The 15,403-nt window shown below is 57.3% G+C and overlaps 4 protein-coding genes across 4 annotated transcripts; all 4 read left to right on the top strand.

The window, feature by feature from the left end:
• Positions 1-1,461: 1,461 nt before the first annotated feature.
• On the top strand, positions 1,462-2,166 carry EHS24_008065 (uncharacterized protein; the record flags this gene model as incomplete). Its single annotated transcript, XM_028623392.1, has 5 exons — positions 1,462-1,680; positions 1,733-1,798; positions 1,854-1,884; positions 1,941-1,996; positions 2,050-2,166. The coding sequence occupies 5 exons, from the start codon at positions 1,462-1,464 to the stop codon at positions 2,164-2,166; spliced, it is 489 nt and encodes a 162-aa protein (XP_028476325.1).
• A 732-nt stretch (positions 2,167-2,898) lies between these two features.
• EHS24_008064 (uncharacterized protein) lies at positions 2,899-4,556 on the top strand (the record flags this gene model as incomplete). The annotated part of the gene is made up of 4 exons (XM_028623391.1): positions 2,899-3,640; positions 3,731-4,028; positions 4,140-4,308; positions 4,356-4,556. 4 exons carry the CDS (start codon positions 2,899-2,901, stop codon positions 4,554-4,556), a joined length of 1,410 nt encoding a protein of 469 aa, XP_028476324.1.
• Positions 4,557-10,255: 5,699 nt separating this feature from the next.
• On the top strand, positions 10,256-10,803 carry EHS24_008063 (uncharacterized protein; the record flags this gene model as incomplete). The annotated part of the gene is made up of 2 exons (XM_028623390.1): positions 10,256-10,603; positions 10,663-10,803. 2 exons carry the CDS (start codon positions 10,256-10,258, stop codon positions 10,801-10,803), a joined length of 489 nt encoding a protein of 162 aa, XP_028476323.1.
• A 2,439-nt stretch (positions 10,804-13,242) lies between these two features.
• On the top strand, positions 13,243-13,728 carry EHS24_008062 (uncharacterized protein; the record flags this gene model as incomplete). The annotated part of the gene is made up of 1 exon (XM_028623389.1): positions 13,243-13,728. The coding sequence occupies one exon, from the start codon at positions 13,243-13,245 to the stop codon at positions 13,726-13,728; it is 486 nt and encodes a 161-aa protein (XP_028476322.1).
• Positions 13,729-15,403: the final 1,675 nt, after the last annotated feature.

Below are 15,403 nucleotides of genomic sequence, written 5' to 3'. Positions count from 1 at the left end.
CCGCTGGCTACCGATGAAAATGGCGCTCTGAGGTCGAATGTGACTGACGAGGCCGTCGCTTGTATTGCCCAACCAATAGGTCATAGTGAGGAAGGACTGGATCCTGCGAATCCTGCGTTATCGTCACCGCGAGGGAGGATAACATTGAAAACGGAAGTCCTCCAGAATGTTTTTGCCTATTTTTTCCTAATTTAATCCATTAAATTCAGCCGGTAAATACATCGCCCGTAGCAGTCGCAGGAGACGATGAGTGGTCACATACTAAGTACCCGCGTCATAGGGATCTCCTAGATAGCTTCTGTTCGTGGCCGAGCAGTTCCTCACCACGAATTGACGTGACGATTCGGCTTCGGGGCTCGTGACAATGAAGCTAGCGGCGGCCCACACTTACTCGGGCAGCCGGCTGCCGCCTCTGTATTGTGCACCACGCCCGGTCAAACCAAGCAGAGTGTACCGGAATGTCCAAGGAAACCGCCTTGATCCCTTCGCAATTTGCAATGGGCGAGACAGAAACCAGAGAGACAGCAGGCGGTGCACTCTGCGCCTGGTGACGGAGCGGCTCCCCTGCCACACACCGTGTGAAGGTTCTGCTGATCCTCACACAAGCGATAATCCCACGCTCTCATACCATGTACAATTGGAAAGGTGCACGACCATTGTGCCCTAAAAAGCTGTCCTACAGAAAATGACACAGAAGCACGTCATGTGCAGCATCTGGGCGCCTGGGCGTTGGATCTGGTACTGCCTGACGGTTCTGCGCCGCTGCCATGGGATTTTCTTTTGCCGCCTTCTCTCATGTGTACAGGACGCTGGTTGATGCACTGCCCGACATTAACCCTCGCCCGCTCTGAAACTCTCCATCTTGCTCAATACTGACCGCTCGCCGTGTCTGATGCAGAAAGAGGCATGGCCCCGCATACCGTGTCGCTTCCCAACCCCTTGTCTGCCACAGGTATGGCCTTGGAAAGAGTGTCACAGTTTAGCCCGATGACACTCCGTTTGGCCCGGGCCACTCGGCCAGCGGATCAGCGGAGAGCAGGACGCCGTGACGTGTGTGTGCGCATCTGGAGCGGTAGACACGCACACGACGATCCGACGTTGCCCCCCGTGTAACAGGCGCAGCTGATCGACGCGGCATGCAGGAAGCCAGAGGGGCCAGAGGCTGCAGCCTCACCGTGGGCCTCTGGCCTCTGGGAGCCGGGCGTGGCTGGTCTGGATCGGCCACACACACCTGTACGCACACACACACACAGATCCACAACCTCCTGGCTCTTGGGCGTGCTGCGCTCCCACCCTCTCCCCAGCCACGTCGGCGGTGTTTGTCCAGTCCAGTCATCCCAGCCCCCAGGCAGACCCCGCTGCAAGGTATATATATGCCTGCACAGATGCATTCTGTCTTCTCTCTTTCTCTCCATCACCCATAACCTTTCATTCGTTCGTCCATCTACCTTAAACGTCAAGATGAACGCCACTTCTCGTCTCATCTGCCCCCTCCCTCGCCGTGTCGCTCAACTGAAGGGCGCCCAAGACATCAAGGTTGCGCCCGCGCGCCTCTACATCAAGAAGGGCAACCCCCTCCCCCCCTCCAAGCTCCACCTCCAGCAGGTCGCCGACACGACGACGAAGCGCAAGACCCTCGCGGAGGACCCCGCGACTAACAAGCATGTGCGCTTCGACACGGTGAGCTCCCTTCGTCTCGAACCCAACCCAGCAAAGCTGACACCCATTACAGGACCCCGGCGTCAAGCTTGTCGCCGGACAGTTCAAGAAGGTTCTCGTCCTCGAGGACGAGAAGAAGGTGAGCTCTCCTTCTCTTGAATCTAGAACGGCTGGAACACTGACACTCGTTACAGGTTTCCATCAAGGGCCTCCTTCGCAAGGGAAGTAGGGAGCCCCACAAAGTTGAGACGGATGGTGTGAGAGAGAGGTCCAGATACCAGAGTCGAGTGGAGGAGTGGCTGAGGTCGACGTCGACAAGGAGACGTACACCCACTACGTGAGCTCTCCTCCACTTGAATCCATAAATGTGTGAACTGACACACGTTGCAGAAGATTGCGCGCAAGAGCCTGATTCGCGGCGACGTCCTCGACCCCAAGTTCTTTGCCCCGAAGGTTCCCCGCAAGCACACTCGCCAGCGCCGCACCGTTCGTGGTCTCCCCCACTGAGCGGGTTACTAAAACGGCGACCACACCAACAACAAGACCAACGGCGTCGTCACCGGTGACAAGGTGACACAACACGGACTACGTTGCTGCCGACAACAAGAACATGCGCCGCAACCAGCGCAAGATTCAAGCCACCGCCTAGACGCTTTCACCCGGTCCAGCCTGCACTGCGCACTGCCCAGCTGCCAGTCCTAGAGGTCCTTCGTCCACCTCTTTCATAGCTCGTCTCTCACCGATGCAGTTGCTTTTGATGCACGTGCAGATCACTGAGCACTTGAGCTTACTATCCGTACAATGGTGACAGAACTATACACTGGTGATGACCCCGTGACGTAGGAACTCCTTCATCTCGTTTACCACAGGCCACACATCCTCGTCATCCTTCCAGCCGAGTTGTCGGCGCTCTGTTGCAAGTGCCACTCTCAGTCGTGCGCGACCACATTTTGGTTCCGTACGGTGCGAGCGTGCACGCTCGCACTAACTAGAGTGCGATCCGTATCTCTCTTCGTCTCTATGCATCATATCGTAACAGCACGCTCAAGGTGTGGCAAAGCGCTCGACCTGCCAGCTCTCACGGGATCGTTCCTATTCCCCCCTCTACAACCGTCGGCAGGTGTGGAGCACGCCAGCCTGCGCTCCTACTCGGCGGTGCCCTGTGCTTCTCCAGAGCGGCCGCGAACGTGCGAACAGCCACACCAATGTTCCAGACCTACCTGACTTGCCAGCACGAGGATGACGACACGACGATGCTTTGCAGCGTGGAAGGACTCGATGAGAGCCCCACGTGTTCTGGTTCTCCCTGCCGTGAGCCACGCCGGGTTTCAAGCGGTGGCGAGGGTGCTGGTGATTCCAGTCGCACAGCTCGGCGCGGAGACGGTTGTGTTGGTGAGATCGTGGTGCCTTGCTGTCTTCGTGCCCAAACCTGTCTTGTCAACCTGGCACAAATACCAACACCCTGGGAGCTTTCAGAGCACTCCTGGTCTACTTGGGGGCAACTGTTCTCGATGTTTGCTCATCCGTGGTGTCGTGTCTGAGAGCACGGTAGCGAGGGGTGGCGCATTGACGTCACATGGTGGTATTTTGCCGACCAGAGACGGCCGAGGACCGCATCACAACCACGTCGCTCAGGTGCGTCCAAAAGGCAGTAGTCAGTGGTCAGCAGGCGCCCGTCGGCCATCGATGATTTGCCATCCGTCAGGTGTTGCTGGTTCATGTCAAGCTTTAGACTCGCTGGCTATCGCAGGATCGTTGCGCAATTCCATTGCGCTCCGAGTGCCACAGGCGGAGGCAGCGTCGTCAATATGTAGAGATGCCGCGGGCCCTCCTTGTCCTGGTAACTGGGGTCACAGCGTCCCACCTATTGACGCTGTGGCGGAGCTCCGTTACTCTTATTACCTCCACAGGTCTACCACGCGAAAGACAAGCTCTCGGGATCTCGGTCGCCCTGGACCCGAATCAGGAAGACAACTATACGGTACGTGTCCGTGGCAGTGCTCCAACTCGTCGTGACAGCCATTGCCGTTAACAAACGACCCTTGTGAGCAGCCACTGACACTCCTCATAGTTCTACAAGGCCGGAGACAATTGACTTACCTTTTGCTTCGACGGTGGTACATCCACCCCAACTCCAATCCGACGCTGCAGCTGCCACGTTCCCAACCGCTTCAGCGGGCAAAGCTGCCAGTCAGCAGCTGGCGGTGTCAGCAGCTTCAGCCTGACAAAGAGCCGGAACCGGCCCACGCACCCACCGGGGCAGATTCAAGGCTGACCTTCACCACGTCGGATTACCAAGAGGCGGAGGAGGGCGCGTTTGTCGGCAAGAGATTTCCCGACGCCGACGTGGGATCCCAATCGGCGTTTCAGTGGGTGGAAGCGGCCGTCCGCCTACCATCGACTCCCGACTCCAGCCTGGGGTACTGTCGCTACTTCGCCCATACCTTTTGTGCTCAACATCTGAGGAGGTGACACTTCAGCTCGGCTCGCCTGCGCTCATCCTCGGAATCCCTCTATTCTCAAACTCCGCCGTCGGTCCCCAGTCGAGACACAAACTCCCGCTCGGTTTGTCGTCCAGCACCTCCAAGTGTTTTGACTCCCACGTCCACTTCGGCTGCTTCCCCCTATTCAACGCCTCGACGAGGAATGGTTCGTCTCAGGATGAGCGCCTCTCACATCCTGATGTCGTTTAACAGGACGTCCCACATCACAAGGATACCGCAAGTAGGCCAAGACTCGTGCTTTGGGGACAAGACCAAGGACCACGTCCTGATCGGCTTCACCTCAACACTGTCCCTCGCACCTCCTATCTTGTCGACGCCCAGCTAGACCCGCACATGCGCAGACCTATCAAGATCACTCTTCTCTTGCTCATGGATCTCGTCTGCCAGGTGTAGGGCGAGGGCGATGCAACCAGCCGGCGGAAGACCCAACCCTGCCACCGCCAAGCTTTACATACGCTGGGGAGCGAGGACAAAGCCGCCAAGGACCAGACCAACTCGCCCATCGGGTTGGAAGCTCCCACCGACTTCATCTCCTCCAGTATTAATCTCAAGCACAGCCGTGCTGACCGCGAAGCGGACAACGAGGACCAGGACAACCAACAGGTCCGCTTCTCGAGGTCACCAAAGACCATCGAGAGCATCGCGACGAAGCCATGGACGCATCTAACTCACCCTCTTCCGCAAGCCACCACTACTCAGCCTCTCTTCTGGAGGCCCATGAACCTGTTCCAACAATACTGGCATATGCCACACCACCGCAGACTTGTGGATTGAACGCGCCGTCAGCGAACCTTGGGGGCTCGACCACCTCAGATGGCAGCGTTGTCGGCCGCCACGATTCCTGCCTCTGCCACCTTTTTGCAGTCGATGACCAGAGACACAGTCATGTTTGATCCTCTGAAACCTGGGCACACATGGAATAGCCATTGCAAGCACGCCGCTGCGGCCATCGCTGAGCGTGACGGCGAGACTGCGACGCCGAGCTAGCCCGCGAGAACGAACTCGACCGCGAGAACGAACTCCACCGCGAGAACGAACTCCACCGCGAGAACGAACTCCACCGCGAGAACGAACTCCACCGCGAGAACGAACTCCACCGCGAGAACGAACTTGACCGCGAGAACGAACTTGACCGCTCCTTCTCCGAGATTGACGGCGAACACACGGGCACTCCAGGGACGAAGCCCAAAGACCATCTTACTTGTTGCACGCAAGGAGGCTACGCGCCGAAGCAAGGATCTTTCCAAGACCGTCCTCGCAACCATGGAGGCCCGTCGACGACATCACCGGTCCGTAACTGCAACCTCTATCTCAGGCGCACACACCTGCAGTGACAACGAGAGCAAGGGAGGGGACACCTATGTCCGTTCCCAGAAAAGGTGCCACAAGCAACGTCGCGCCAACTGTGAAGGAATGGTCCGATTTACGCTCCCACTGCCACACGCGTTTTACCATTCTCGGGACATCTTATTGCTTCAAGTTCGCTGTCCTTCTATGCAATATCTGCATGCATTGAATACGGAGCGCTGCTGAGTGCCCACCCTGCTGTCTTTTACCTACCTGTCACAGACCATTGACTGATGACTGCTGACCAAAGATCAAAATTCCCGGCCGTTTTTTTTTTTTTCCGCCACAAAGCCACATGCGTCCTCACTTTGTTCTTTGCAACGGAGCTCATCCGTCCTCACATGTAGATCCGAAAGAGCGCACCGTATTGTGCATTGAAGCGACCTCCCTGTATCCAGTCGAGTACAGCTTGAGAACAGTTTGAGAACAGCTTGAGAACAGCTTGAGAACGAGGGTGCTGGTTCTTGCAGTGGCGACGCCACATAGCTGTCGGGACCTTTTTAATGTCGACATGGCTTTGGAATATGAGAGCAGGCCGCACTGCCACGGATTGCTCAGTCTCGTGAGCAAGTCAGAACCACAGAGGCATGTACCCGAAGACGAGGATGCTACCTACCACTTACTCATGCCCGCTGCCACGGGAATCTGTCTCAAGACACCTCAGCAGGCTGGGGCATCGAGCGGGAGAACAAACTACGGGCCTGTGGCCGATAGCCCGATCTGCGCAGCGTCGAGCTTCACGTGCGCAACACGTGCGACTCACGACGTTGCCACGTTCTTCATTTACAGTGACGTTGCTGAAAATGCACCCAGCTGATTGCAGCTGACCGGGGTTGACTCACCTGCGTGATCCTAGTCACGTGAGGCCTGCGTGATCCTACGGCGTGATCCGAGTCACGTGAAGTCACGTGAGGGAATACATGGGCCACACACATAACGCCGACGGCGCTATTCCCGCTCGATGAGCTGCTGGTCACGTGACTGAATGCATCCGAGAGGCTGTGCGCGTCAGATGGCTGGCTGGAGGTCAATTCAGAATTCATGGACATCGCTTGGCGTGTGCTGAAACGGTCGACCACGCCAAGCCCACCTGGAGCCCTGGACTTGTTGACATGAGATCTGAGACACGGCTAATGGAAAACCCAAAATCCACACGCAGTGCACGCGCGGCCGCCCATGTGCAGAGCGCGTGGGTTGCGCGTTGCCCGCGTGCTCGCTCGCCCACTCTGGCTCTACTGGCTCATGGCTCTGGCGGACACGGTGCCGGCTGGGGTGGCAGCTGGCTGGCAGCTGCCTGCTGGCTGGGATCACTCTCGCTCAAAGGCATATGGCTGGTTGCTGGGCGGGTGTGGAAGGGGGGGCGAGTGGTGTGTGCCTCGTCTCTCACCCGACCCACCCGACACGTCCTGCCGCACCCTCATGTACACACACAGTCTGACAGACGCGTTGGTACAGGAGGCGACTGCTGGCAGCTGGCCACTGGATCTGCCGGCCGCTGGATTCGAAAGAGTGTCCCCGTCCACACTGCCAGTATGTCCTCTCTCTCCAGATCCTCTGCTATCCGATCCGAGTTCCATGCATATGTCCTTGTATCCTGTCGCTAAGCACCTCCACAAGGGTCACGCCAACGGCTCGTTTGCTTTGCACAGCGCCAAGCACCAAAAGCAGGCCCAAAACCATGAGGTCTCATGGCGGCATGGCGGTTGTGTGGCAGATTCCCGTGGCGGCTGGAATCTGGTTTCCGTCGAATCGGCCATTTCGACAATCTCATCCAATTCCTCAGTCAAGCGCTTGAGAGAGAGACCGTGTTGTGTGTCGTCCCCCAGACCTCCTACCTGCACAGCTAGCGCCGTCTCGGTAACCTAATGTACCACCAATACCAGCGGCAATTGCCTGTCGAGCGGCAGCAAATGGGCACGCAATCCTTTCACCCTTCGGACCGGGCTCTCTCTCTGTCGACGATCTTCTCTGTGTCTCCCGTCCTTTGTCCATGACCCCCCTCCCCCAAGTGCAACCACACCGACCGGCAAACCGACCGGCCAAGGCCGAGTCCATCGCGCACCACAAGCATTTGCAACCGACCGCATCCGGAAGAGTGCACCTGTTTCGAACCTTGCTTATCGACAGCCGCTCCTGGTCACACTCTTGTCTAGCCACACGCGGTTGATGGAACTCTCGTGTCTCCGTGTCTCATACGTGGGCAAGTGCTTCGCCCTTGCCCATATCATGGTGCGGACGCATGTCAATGGACGTTGACCGCCTGCTGTTGTGGCGTTGTGGCAACAATCGCCCAGATTCGGTGGTGGCAGCCCGGTGATCGACCGCCGCGGACGGCTTGTGATCGCCCACGCCTCACCCTCACACTATACCCTCGCACTGTGCACGGCCTCTGCAAGGGTTCTAACCAGCACAACACCGGACCCTGAATATCCACTTTGGTGGCGTGTTCGACCGCGGCTCACGTTCAGCCCACCATGCGAATATTCAAGGCTCTCTCAAGAACTGACCGCCACGATGTCACGATGCCGCATCGCCACACCGCCAAAAGATGTGCTTGCAGCTGGACTTTCTGGCTGTGTGGGGGTTCCCATGCAGCAACAGTCGGCGCAGGCCTGTGGGTACTGTGGCTCCGCAAGATGGCGGTGCGACATCCTGACCACCATTCGCAGGCAGCAACACCTTATCCCGTCGCCTGGACCCGCCATATTTCCGCCACGCCGCCTCTCGACCCCCAGCTTCACCTCCGGAGCGAACAGAACAACACACGCAGTGACCACCACGACCACATGCGCCAGACGCCAAGCCACATCCCAGCCGCCGGCATCGACCTCTCTAGTGCGGAGAGCCCGGCAGTTGCTTTGCTAGCGCCGATCCGAGCAGTGTCCGATCGGGACACAACAATTCTCCGCCAGGCAGCGGAGCGAGGTCGCTACTCGCATTCCGTGGCCAAGATGCTCGTTGTGTCCTCTCAAGCAAGATTCCCCATACCCACACGCCCAGCGTAGTCCGTGCCTGTAAAGAACAGTGAAAGCTGCAACGCGGAATCGAAGACGACTGCGGCCACTGCCGCCGGTGCCTCCCATCCCGCACTCCGCCACACCACACGCCGAGTTACTCCAGCCATTCAACGAGTTACTCCAGCATACCGCAAAGGGATGCAGCAGGTTCCATGCACATCGCGTGCATACCGTGCTGCGCCTCCAGTTGCCCCGACCAAGCCACAATGTCAAAGGGAGAAACGAAAAGCAACGGATTGATAGGGAAAAGGCCACTTTCATTGCCGCGCTTATCACGGCAAACCTGGTGGTTGTCGTACTCCAAACGACATTCGCCTCACGAAAGCTCGAGGCATGCGCGAGTTGAACGTCTGAATGACCAGGCCGTGTCAGAGGAGCCTCATACAAGACCGCACAAGCAAACTCTCAAGAGCAGTCCTGGTGCGAGGACATTTACTCGACGGCTCCGAAAGCGGCAATGCCACGGCAGATCCGCACCGTCTTGTCCGCAAATCCTGTCCCACATGCATGACGCACCCTTGGCCATTGCAGACTGCGGCGAGTGGTGAGCGCATGGCCACGCCACCACACATGCTTGTACTCATGCTGACCGGTTGCCAGTTGTCTCCATTGAAGACGACCGGGACATGGCAATGGGGGATGCCACTGCCGGCGGACAGCTCTCGCCGCTCCCGTCGTATCTCTGTCCACCCAAAACTCGGGAGCCGGCTATCTAGTTGCGGCAACCGGCTGCCAAAACGTATACCCAGCAACGACCTTTGTCGAGGACAACATTGAAGGAAGCAAGAAGCTATTCTCTGTGAGCATGTATCTGGTGGTGAAGATTGCAGTGTGGGCAGGAAATTCTGATGTGGGTGGCACCCGGGGCCGGACGGAATGCCACACACTGGTGGCGACATTGTGGCCCCGCAATCTTCGAATTCAGGAACGCAGTTCACCCACACCCACACACGACCACCCAACCCCGCCGCCCAGTTTGGGTCTCGAGCCACCGCAAAGCATGCATCCACACATCCAAGCACTCCGAAGCATGGAATCTGCACCGAAAATTTGGGATGACTGTCCATCTACAACAAAACCGTGTGTGGGTCCCAACGGGCCGGCAGACGGTCGCCCTAGACCCAACAGGACGTCGGTGGCGACAACACGGCCCCGGTGTGTGAAGACACACACCGCCTGCACACGTATTCATCTCCCCCACCGGGCACCGGCTCGCGCGTGCGGGAGACTCCCCCCCCCCCACCTGCCACCCCACACCGTGTCCCCTCGGCCTGCGTTCAGCAGACACACTCGGCAGGCCGCGACGGGACCGCGCAACCCACGCGCCAAGGATTGGTGACACATTGACCCCCTCGACGTTCCTGCACGCACACCCAGTAGCCAAACTAAGAGTGAATGGAGGCGACCGGTGGGGGAGAGGGGGTAGCGCAGACAGAGATCCAGACAGCAGCAGAACAGCTGGGCGACGACATCGCACATACCTCGACCCTGTTTTTTTGCCGGCGACAAAATCCAAAATGCCCAAACACACATCTCTCTCTCCCCCCCCCCCTCTTTCCTGCCCCATATCCTTGGCTGTTCCGCTTCCTGTTTTGTCTCCAGCGCGGTTTGGCATGGTTGGTCAGTAGAGGCAGCCTAGGCAGCCCCAGGCAGCGGCTGAAATGTATTTATTGGGTGCCCGCCGTTGCTTCTCACTTTCTCTTCTTTCCAAACACTCTCATCAACACCATGTCTCTCTTCCGTGATCTGATTCTCGCCAACCAACTCAAGGACCTCCAGTTGGAAGACGAATCGAGCTCCGACGACGAGCCTGACAAGCTCGACAAGTTCGACAACATTGGCGAGAACCAGCTCCCTGTTTGCACTGTCGTCCAGAAGACCCTCGAGAAGGACAAGTTTAACCCCGACGGAACGTACGCTCTGGCCGTTTCGTCCTATGTCATCTTTAAGATTAAGAAGGTTATGTTCAAGGCTGGAAAGAAAATCTACAGCTCCGGAGCGCGTAAGCGCACCTGGGCGGAGATGAACGGCAGGAACGAGGACGAGGACGTCGGCGGTCGCGACCTGCCCAAGCTCGTGAGTATCTCTCCTCTTATACATACCTGAATTGCGAGACTGACACCCTCGTTACACAGGTCAACCTCGTCAAGCCCGCGCTCCCCCTCTGGCCCGGATCGCCTCGCGTCATCAAGGGCGACAAGTGTGACGACGCCCAGTACTTCGCGCCAATTCCGAAGAACAAGCGTCGCGCTCAGCGCAAGCCTGTCGACGCTTAGAACCTGTCACCCCCAAGCCCACTGCGCACTGTGCCAGTTCTACCGGTTCTTTGACTCCATTTATAGCTCGTGTTTACCGATGCACTTGCTTTGCTAGTTGCTTTTGATGCACGTACAGATCACTGAGCACTTGAGCTTACTATCCGTTCAATGGTGACAGACTGATACACTGATGATGATCCCGTGATGTAGGAACTCCTTCATCTCGTTAACCACACATCCTCTTCATTCCATTCATCCCATTCATCCCCTTCATCCCCTAATCCCATCCTGTCCAACACACCCCTCCCACCCGAATTGTCGGCGATCAAGGTATGTCAAAGCGTTCGACCTGCCAGCTCTCCCAGGATCGTTTCTCTTCCCCCCTCTACATCCCTCTTATGTTGTCTTCAGCCCGCAGGTGTGGAGCACGCCAACCTGAGCTCCTAGTCGGCGGTTCCTTTGGCTTCCCCAGAGCGGCCGCGTTCCAGAATTACCTGACTTGGCCGCACGAGGCAGCAGCGGCGACAATGGCGGTTCCGCACCACTCCATCACTCAAGCGTCGCACGACAGTTCAGATTTTCTGTCAACAACGGACAGCTACGAGGACGTTCAACGTCGACCTCGACCTCTCCCTGCCTCAGTTCAGCCTCCGCTCAAAACGTTCTGCCATGCACCCTCGCCAGCGCAAGAGCAACATACATGTGGATGGCGACAGGCCGATACCTTGTAGCGTGGAAGAACTCGAGCCCCCGCGTGTTCGGGTTCTGTCGACACGTCGACATGACCCTCACACGGTTGATCTCGACAAGCACAAGCTGAAGGACGCTTTCCAGCGCTTCATTGTCGATATCAACGGCCACACACTGTCAGGGCTAGCCCCATCACCAACGCCAGGCTTCTCCCATTGCTGAGGTCGACGTTTCAGAGGACGGCAAAGTGCGCCAGAGATCGCGCCGACAAGTTGGCACTAACCGCCCCAACTCCCACCTCGACGCCGCCCATGGTCGCTGCACCACCCAGACGCTCGTACGCACGCCCCCCCCCCCCCCCCCCCCCCCCCCCCCCATAGGATGGGTACGCCGAACATCTCGAACCGGACAGTGCACTATGTGGATCTCATAGTTCGTCATGAGTTCCCCTTCTCTTCAACTCTGAACCGAAGCTGACGGCTGCAGCAATCTTTTCCATCCAGGCTGTGGACCAAGACACACAGACGTTTCGTCGCACGTCCTCTGTGAAGCATCCCATGTCTGATCCAGATCTGTCGCACCGCCAACCCCATTTGCTTTACCATCATCACCATGGGCCAGATTACTGAGGGGTTCGTTGCCTCCAGTGATGGGCCACCCCGTCTGATCGGAAAGCAGCACTCCACTGGTTCCCGAGGCAAATCTGCGACGACACCATCGGCCAGATTGATGAGTGATTCTTTGCCCCCAGTGATGGGCCGCCCCGTCTGATCTGCAAGCAGAACCTCACCGGCGCGCGAGAAGACTATGTAACCACGTACCTCAAACACAGGAACATGAATACGACACAACGGCGGTCAAGACGGTGAAGCGCCTCATCAACGACAATGCCGATGACGAAGGTGGCCTCCACACGGCTAAGAAGGACAAGTTCTCTCGTCTCTCGTGTCCGTCCGCAGGTATCAAGAGGAGAGCGAGGTCCGCATGCCCCGCACACAGAGACTTGAGTACAACGCCCGTTCGACGTCACAAAAGGTCCCTCCACGTCACTCGAAGAGAACGACTACTCCACGGACCACCTATGTAGCAATGAGAATCATTTGCCAGGAGCGCCTTGTCATCAACACCACGGCACTGCATACCTTCTTCTGCACCCTCCTACCACCGCACCCGCATCGTTACAATCCCGATACGACTGTGAAGCCGCTCAACACTGCGCCGCCCCTCCCCAGTACGGCAAAACCAGCTCCACGGGCCTATCCTCTCCGGCTCTGAAGACGGCGACGAACCGCCGGTCCAGCTGGACCACCGGCACTCCCACCTGGACGGGAACTGCGAAGCAGGCAAAGGCGTCATAATGCACGTCTATTGCAGCACTCCCAGGCGTACAAACCCAACACACCAAGCCCCGAAGCCGACGCCCTCGCCGTGTTTCTTTCGTCACCGAGGAATGCGCGCATCAATTTGCCGACGGGGAGATATCGCACTGCAGTACCAACAGTGTTCGCCTCTCAACGCCCGCTTCATTCCTCCTTCTTTCAGCGACACTCACAACCTCAGTACCAGGGTATTAGCTACCCTGGAACTCTCACTCATCACATACAGGACCACCCGAGCGTCGTTCGAAGGGGACAGCAATTGCAGCGGCTGCCACCATCTTGACATAAACACAGGGAGCAGGTTGTGAGGTTCTCTTCTTTTGAACCCAATGCAAAACTGACACTGTCACAGCTCAGCCTGTCCATAAAGGACGTTGGTAACGACAAAATGAAGATCGTCTCAACTCAGCAACAAGGTTGCTTCTCCCACGGCCAAGGATCTCGCTCCCCCGCGTTGATTATGCCCCAAGACCTCGTTGTTCTACGGTCACTGCCACACCATGGTAGCAACACACAATGCTGCGACACGGCTGTGGTGGACCCCGCTTTAGTGTCTCCGCCTGGATATCAAGGTGGCTCCCTTGCGCAGTCGTCCGCGCCCAAGCTCGCCGCCACCTTCAACATACTCCTCGGCGTTCAGTCTTTTCCAAACATCTCCGACTACACTAACATCAGGCATTCGCTCAGTCTTCATCACTCTTTAAAAGCTCAGTATCCCGTCAGCCTCTCCGCACTTCAGCCCCTGGGCAAGGCCGCGTTCCTCCTTACGGTCTTTCAACCCGACCCAGAGGCGACCATCGAGCGCAGGCTGGAGCGCCATGTGCCACAGGCGTATGCACACTGTCCTATCTGCCTGGAATTTATGGGCCACTAAGGACTGCGCCGACCTTTATGCACGGTCACAAAGCCGCAAGCGCTCGGACTCAGATACATACTTGTTTTGCCAACGACGGCGACATGAAATGGACTCTAACGGTATCTTTGGCGGTCCCGCTGCGCTTCCCACAACGTCCCTGTCGAGGGGGCTACATCTATCTTCTGCTACTTGTTGAAACGAGTTGCATAGAAGAGAGAGAAGAGAGATGCGTGCTCGGAGACTATGAAGGGAGACTATGAGATCCTGAGCCCGAGCCCGAGCACAGTGCCCCTCCAACACTACTGACTGTCGCAAGCGTGCCCATTAGGAAGCATAATAAAAGCTCTTGCTAACACTGGCCATGACATAACCAGCCAGCTGGAGATTCACTGTCATCTTGAGGCACTGGGCACAGGTCCGACAAACAGGAAAATGCAGCGGGGTCATCTAGTGTCATAACTGTTGCGAGTGCCACTCTCAGTCGTGCGCGAGTACCAGTTGGTTCTGTGCAATGGTGCGAGCGTGCTCCCTCGCAACCGTAGATAGAGCACCATCCGTCTCTCTCTGCGATTCATGCAACATCCGTTGCACAATATCGCTGTCAGTGCCAGTATACGATCTGTGTAACCAGTACAGCGTCAAGGACTGACTTGAGAAAGCCACAGTGGTACTCTCCGGGGTATGAAAGCTTACTTACATATCTTGTGTCAAACAGAGATGAATTCCGTGGACACGTTCAAAAATTCCAAAAATAACTCGCTTCTCGCCCACGCCGCAGAGTGGACGGATGAATGTGGCGCCAGGGAGGACAGCCGTAAGCCTCTCCATCGGGCTCCGGTTCAATATTGGTCCACGCACAGCAGTGACGGCAGCCAGAGGTGGGGTGGTCATCTCCAGGAGCCTGACCTAGTATGCACACACGCACATCCAAGCATTCCAAGGGGTAAATTCTAGCATGTAATACTATGATACTGTCCCGCTTAACCCATTTGGTTGCCTCCAGCCGGCGCTGAACGTGCGCTCGATTGTGGCTGGGCTTGGGCGAAGGGCTGATGGCGACTGGTACGCTCTGACGAGTGATCAAGTAAGACAGCACGGCACACCTTAACAGACGCCCGTATAACGTCAAGAGTGGGCAAATACCCCAGGCTAACAGCGCTGGAAGCGCGATTGAGAAAACAGCAAAATTCAAACAAATCAAGGAAATTGAAAAACAATCTCAGCGAGAGCTGAGGAGCCCGCGCGCCCAAAGATCGAGAAAGGTTCTTCCCTTGTGAGTGTGTGTGTGTGTAGTTCCCATGATTTTGCTCGGCCCCCTTCCTTGGGTCTGTTCCTTGTGGCCTTCAGGTGCGCCTTGGAACCCGGGAGAGCGCTCGCGACGACAGTGGTTGGGTTTGAGGGTTGCGAAGGGGGGACTCGTAAAGTGTGGTCTTCCTCGCTCTCAAAAGACACACGGCAGCGATATGCGTGGGTATGCGGGGCGTTTGCCAATCCCCCTGGGAGGGGCATGGCGGGGTGGATGCGCGCGTTATTTCGCCAGCTCTCTGAATTTCCAGGCCCGGCAGGGTGGGCCGCGTGTTTGTTGCCAGATGGAAGGCGGGCGCGGTTTGACACGCCGGAGTCCACTCAACCACATATATTGGACATTCAATTCGCCTTCTCTCTCTCTCTCTGTCTTTTTTCTAGTCTTTAC

This window comes from Apiotrichum porosum, assembly GCF_003942205.1.
Source record: "Apiotrichum porosum strain DSM 27194 chromosome Unknown scaffold_6, whole genome shotgun sequence".
Lineage (NCBI taxonomy): Eukaryota > Fungi > Basidiomycota > Tremellomycetes > Trichosporonales > Trichosporonaceae > Apiotrichum > Apiotrichum porosum.
Note: the sequence above shows the minus strand (reverse complement) of the source record. Positions and strands in the feature narration are given on the sequence as shown.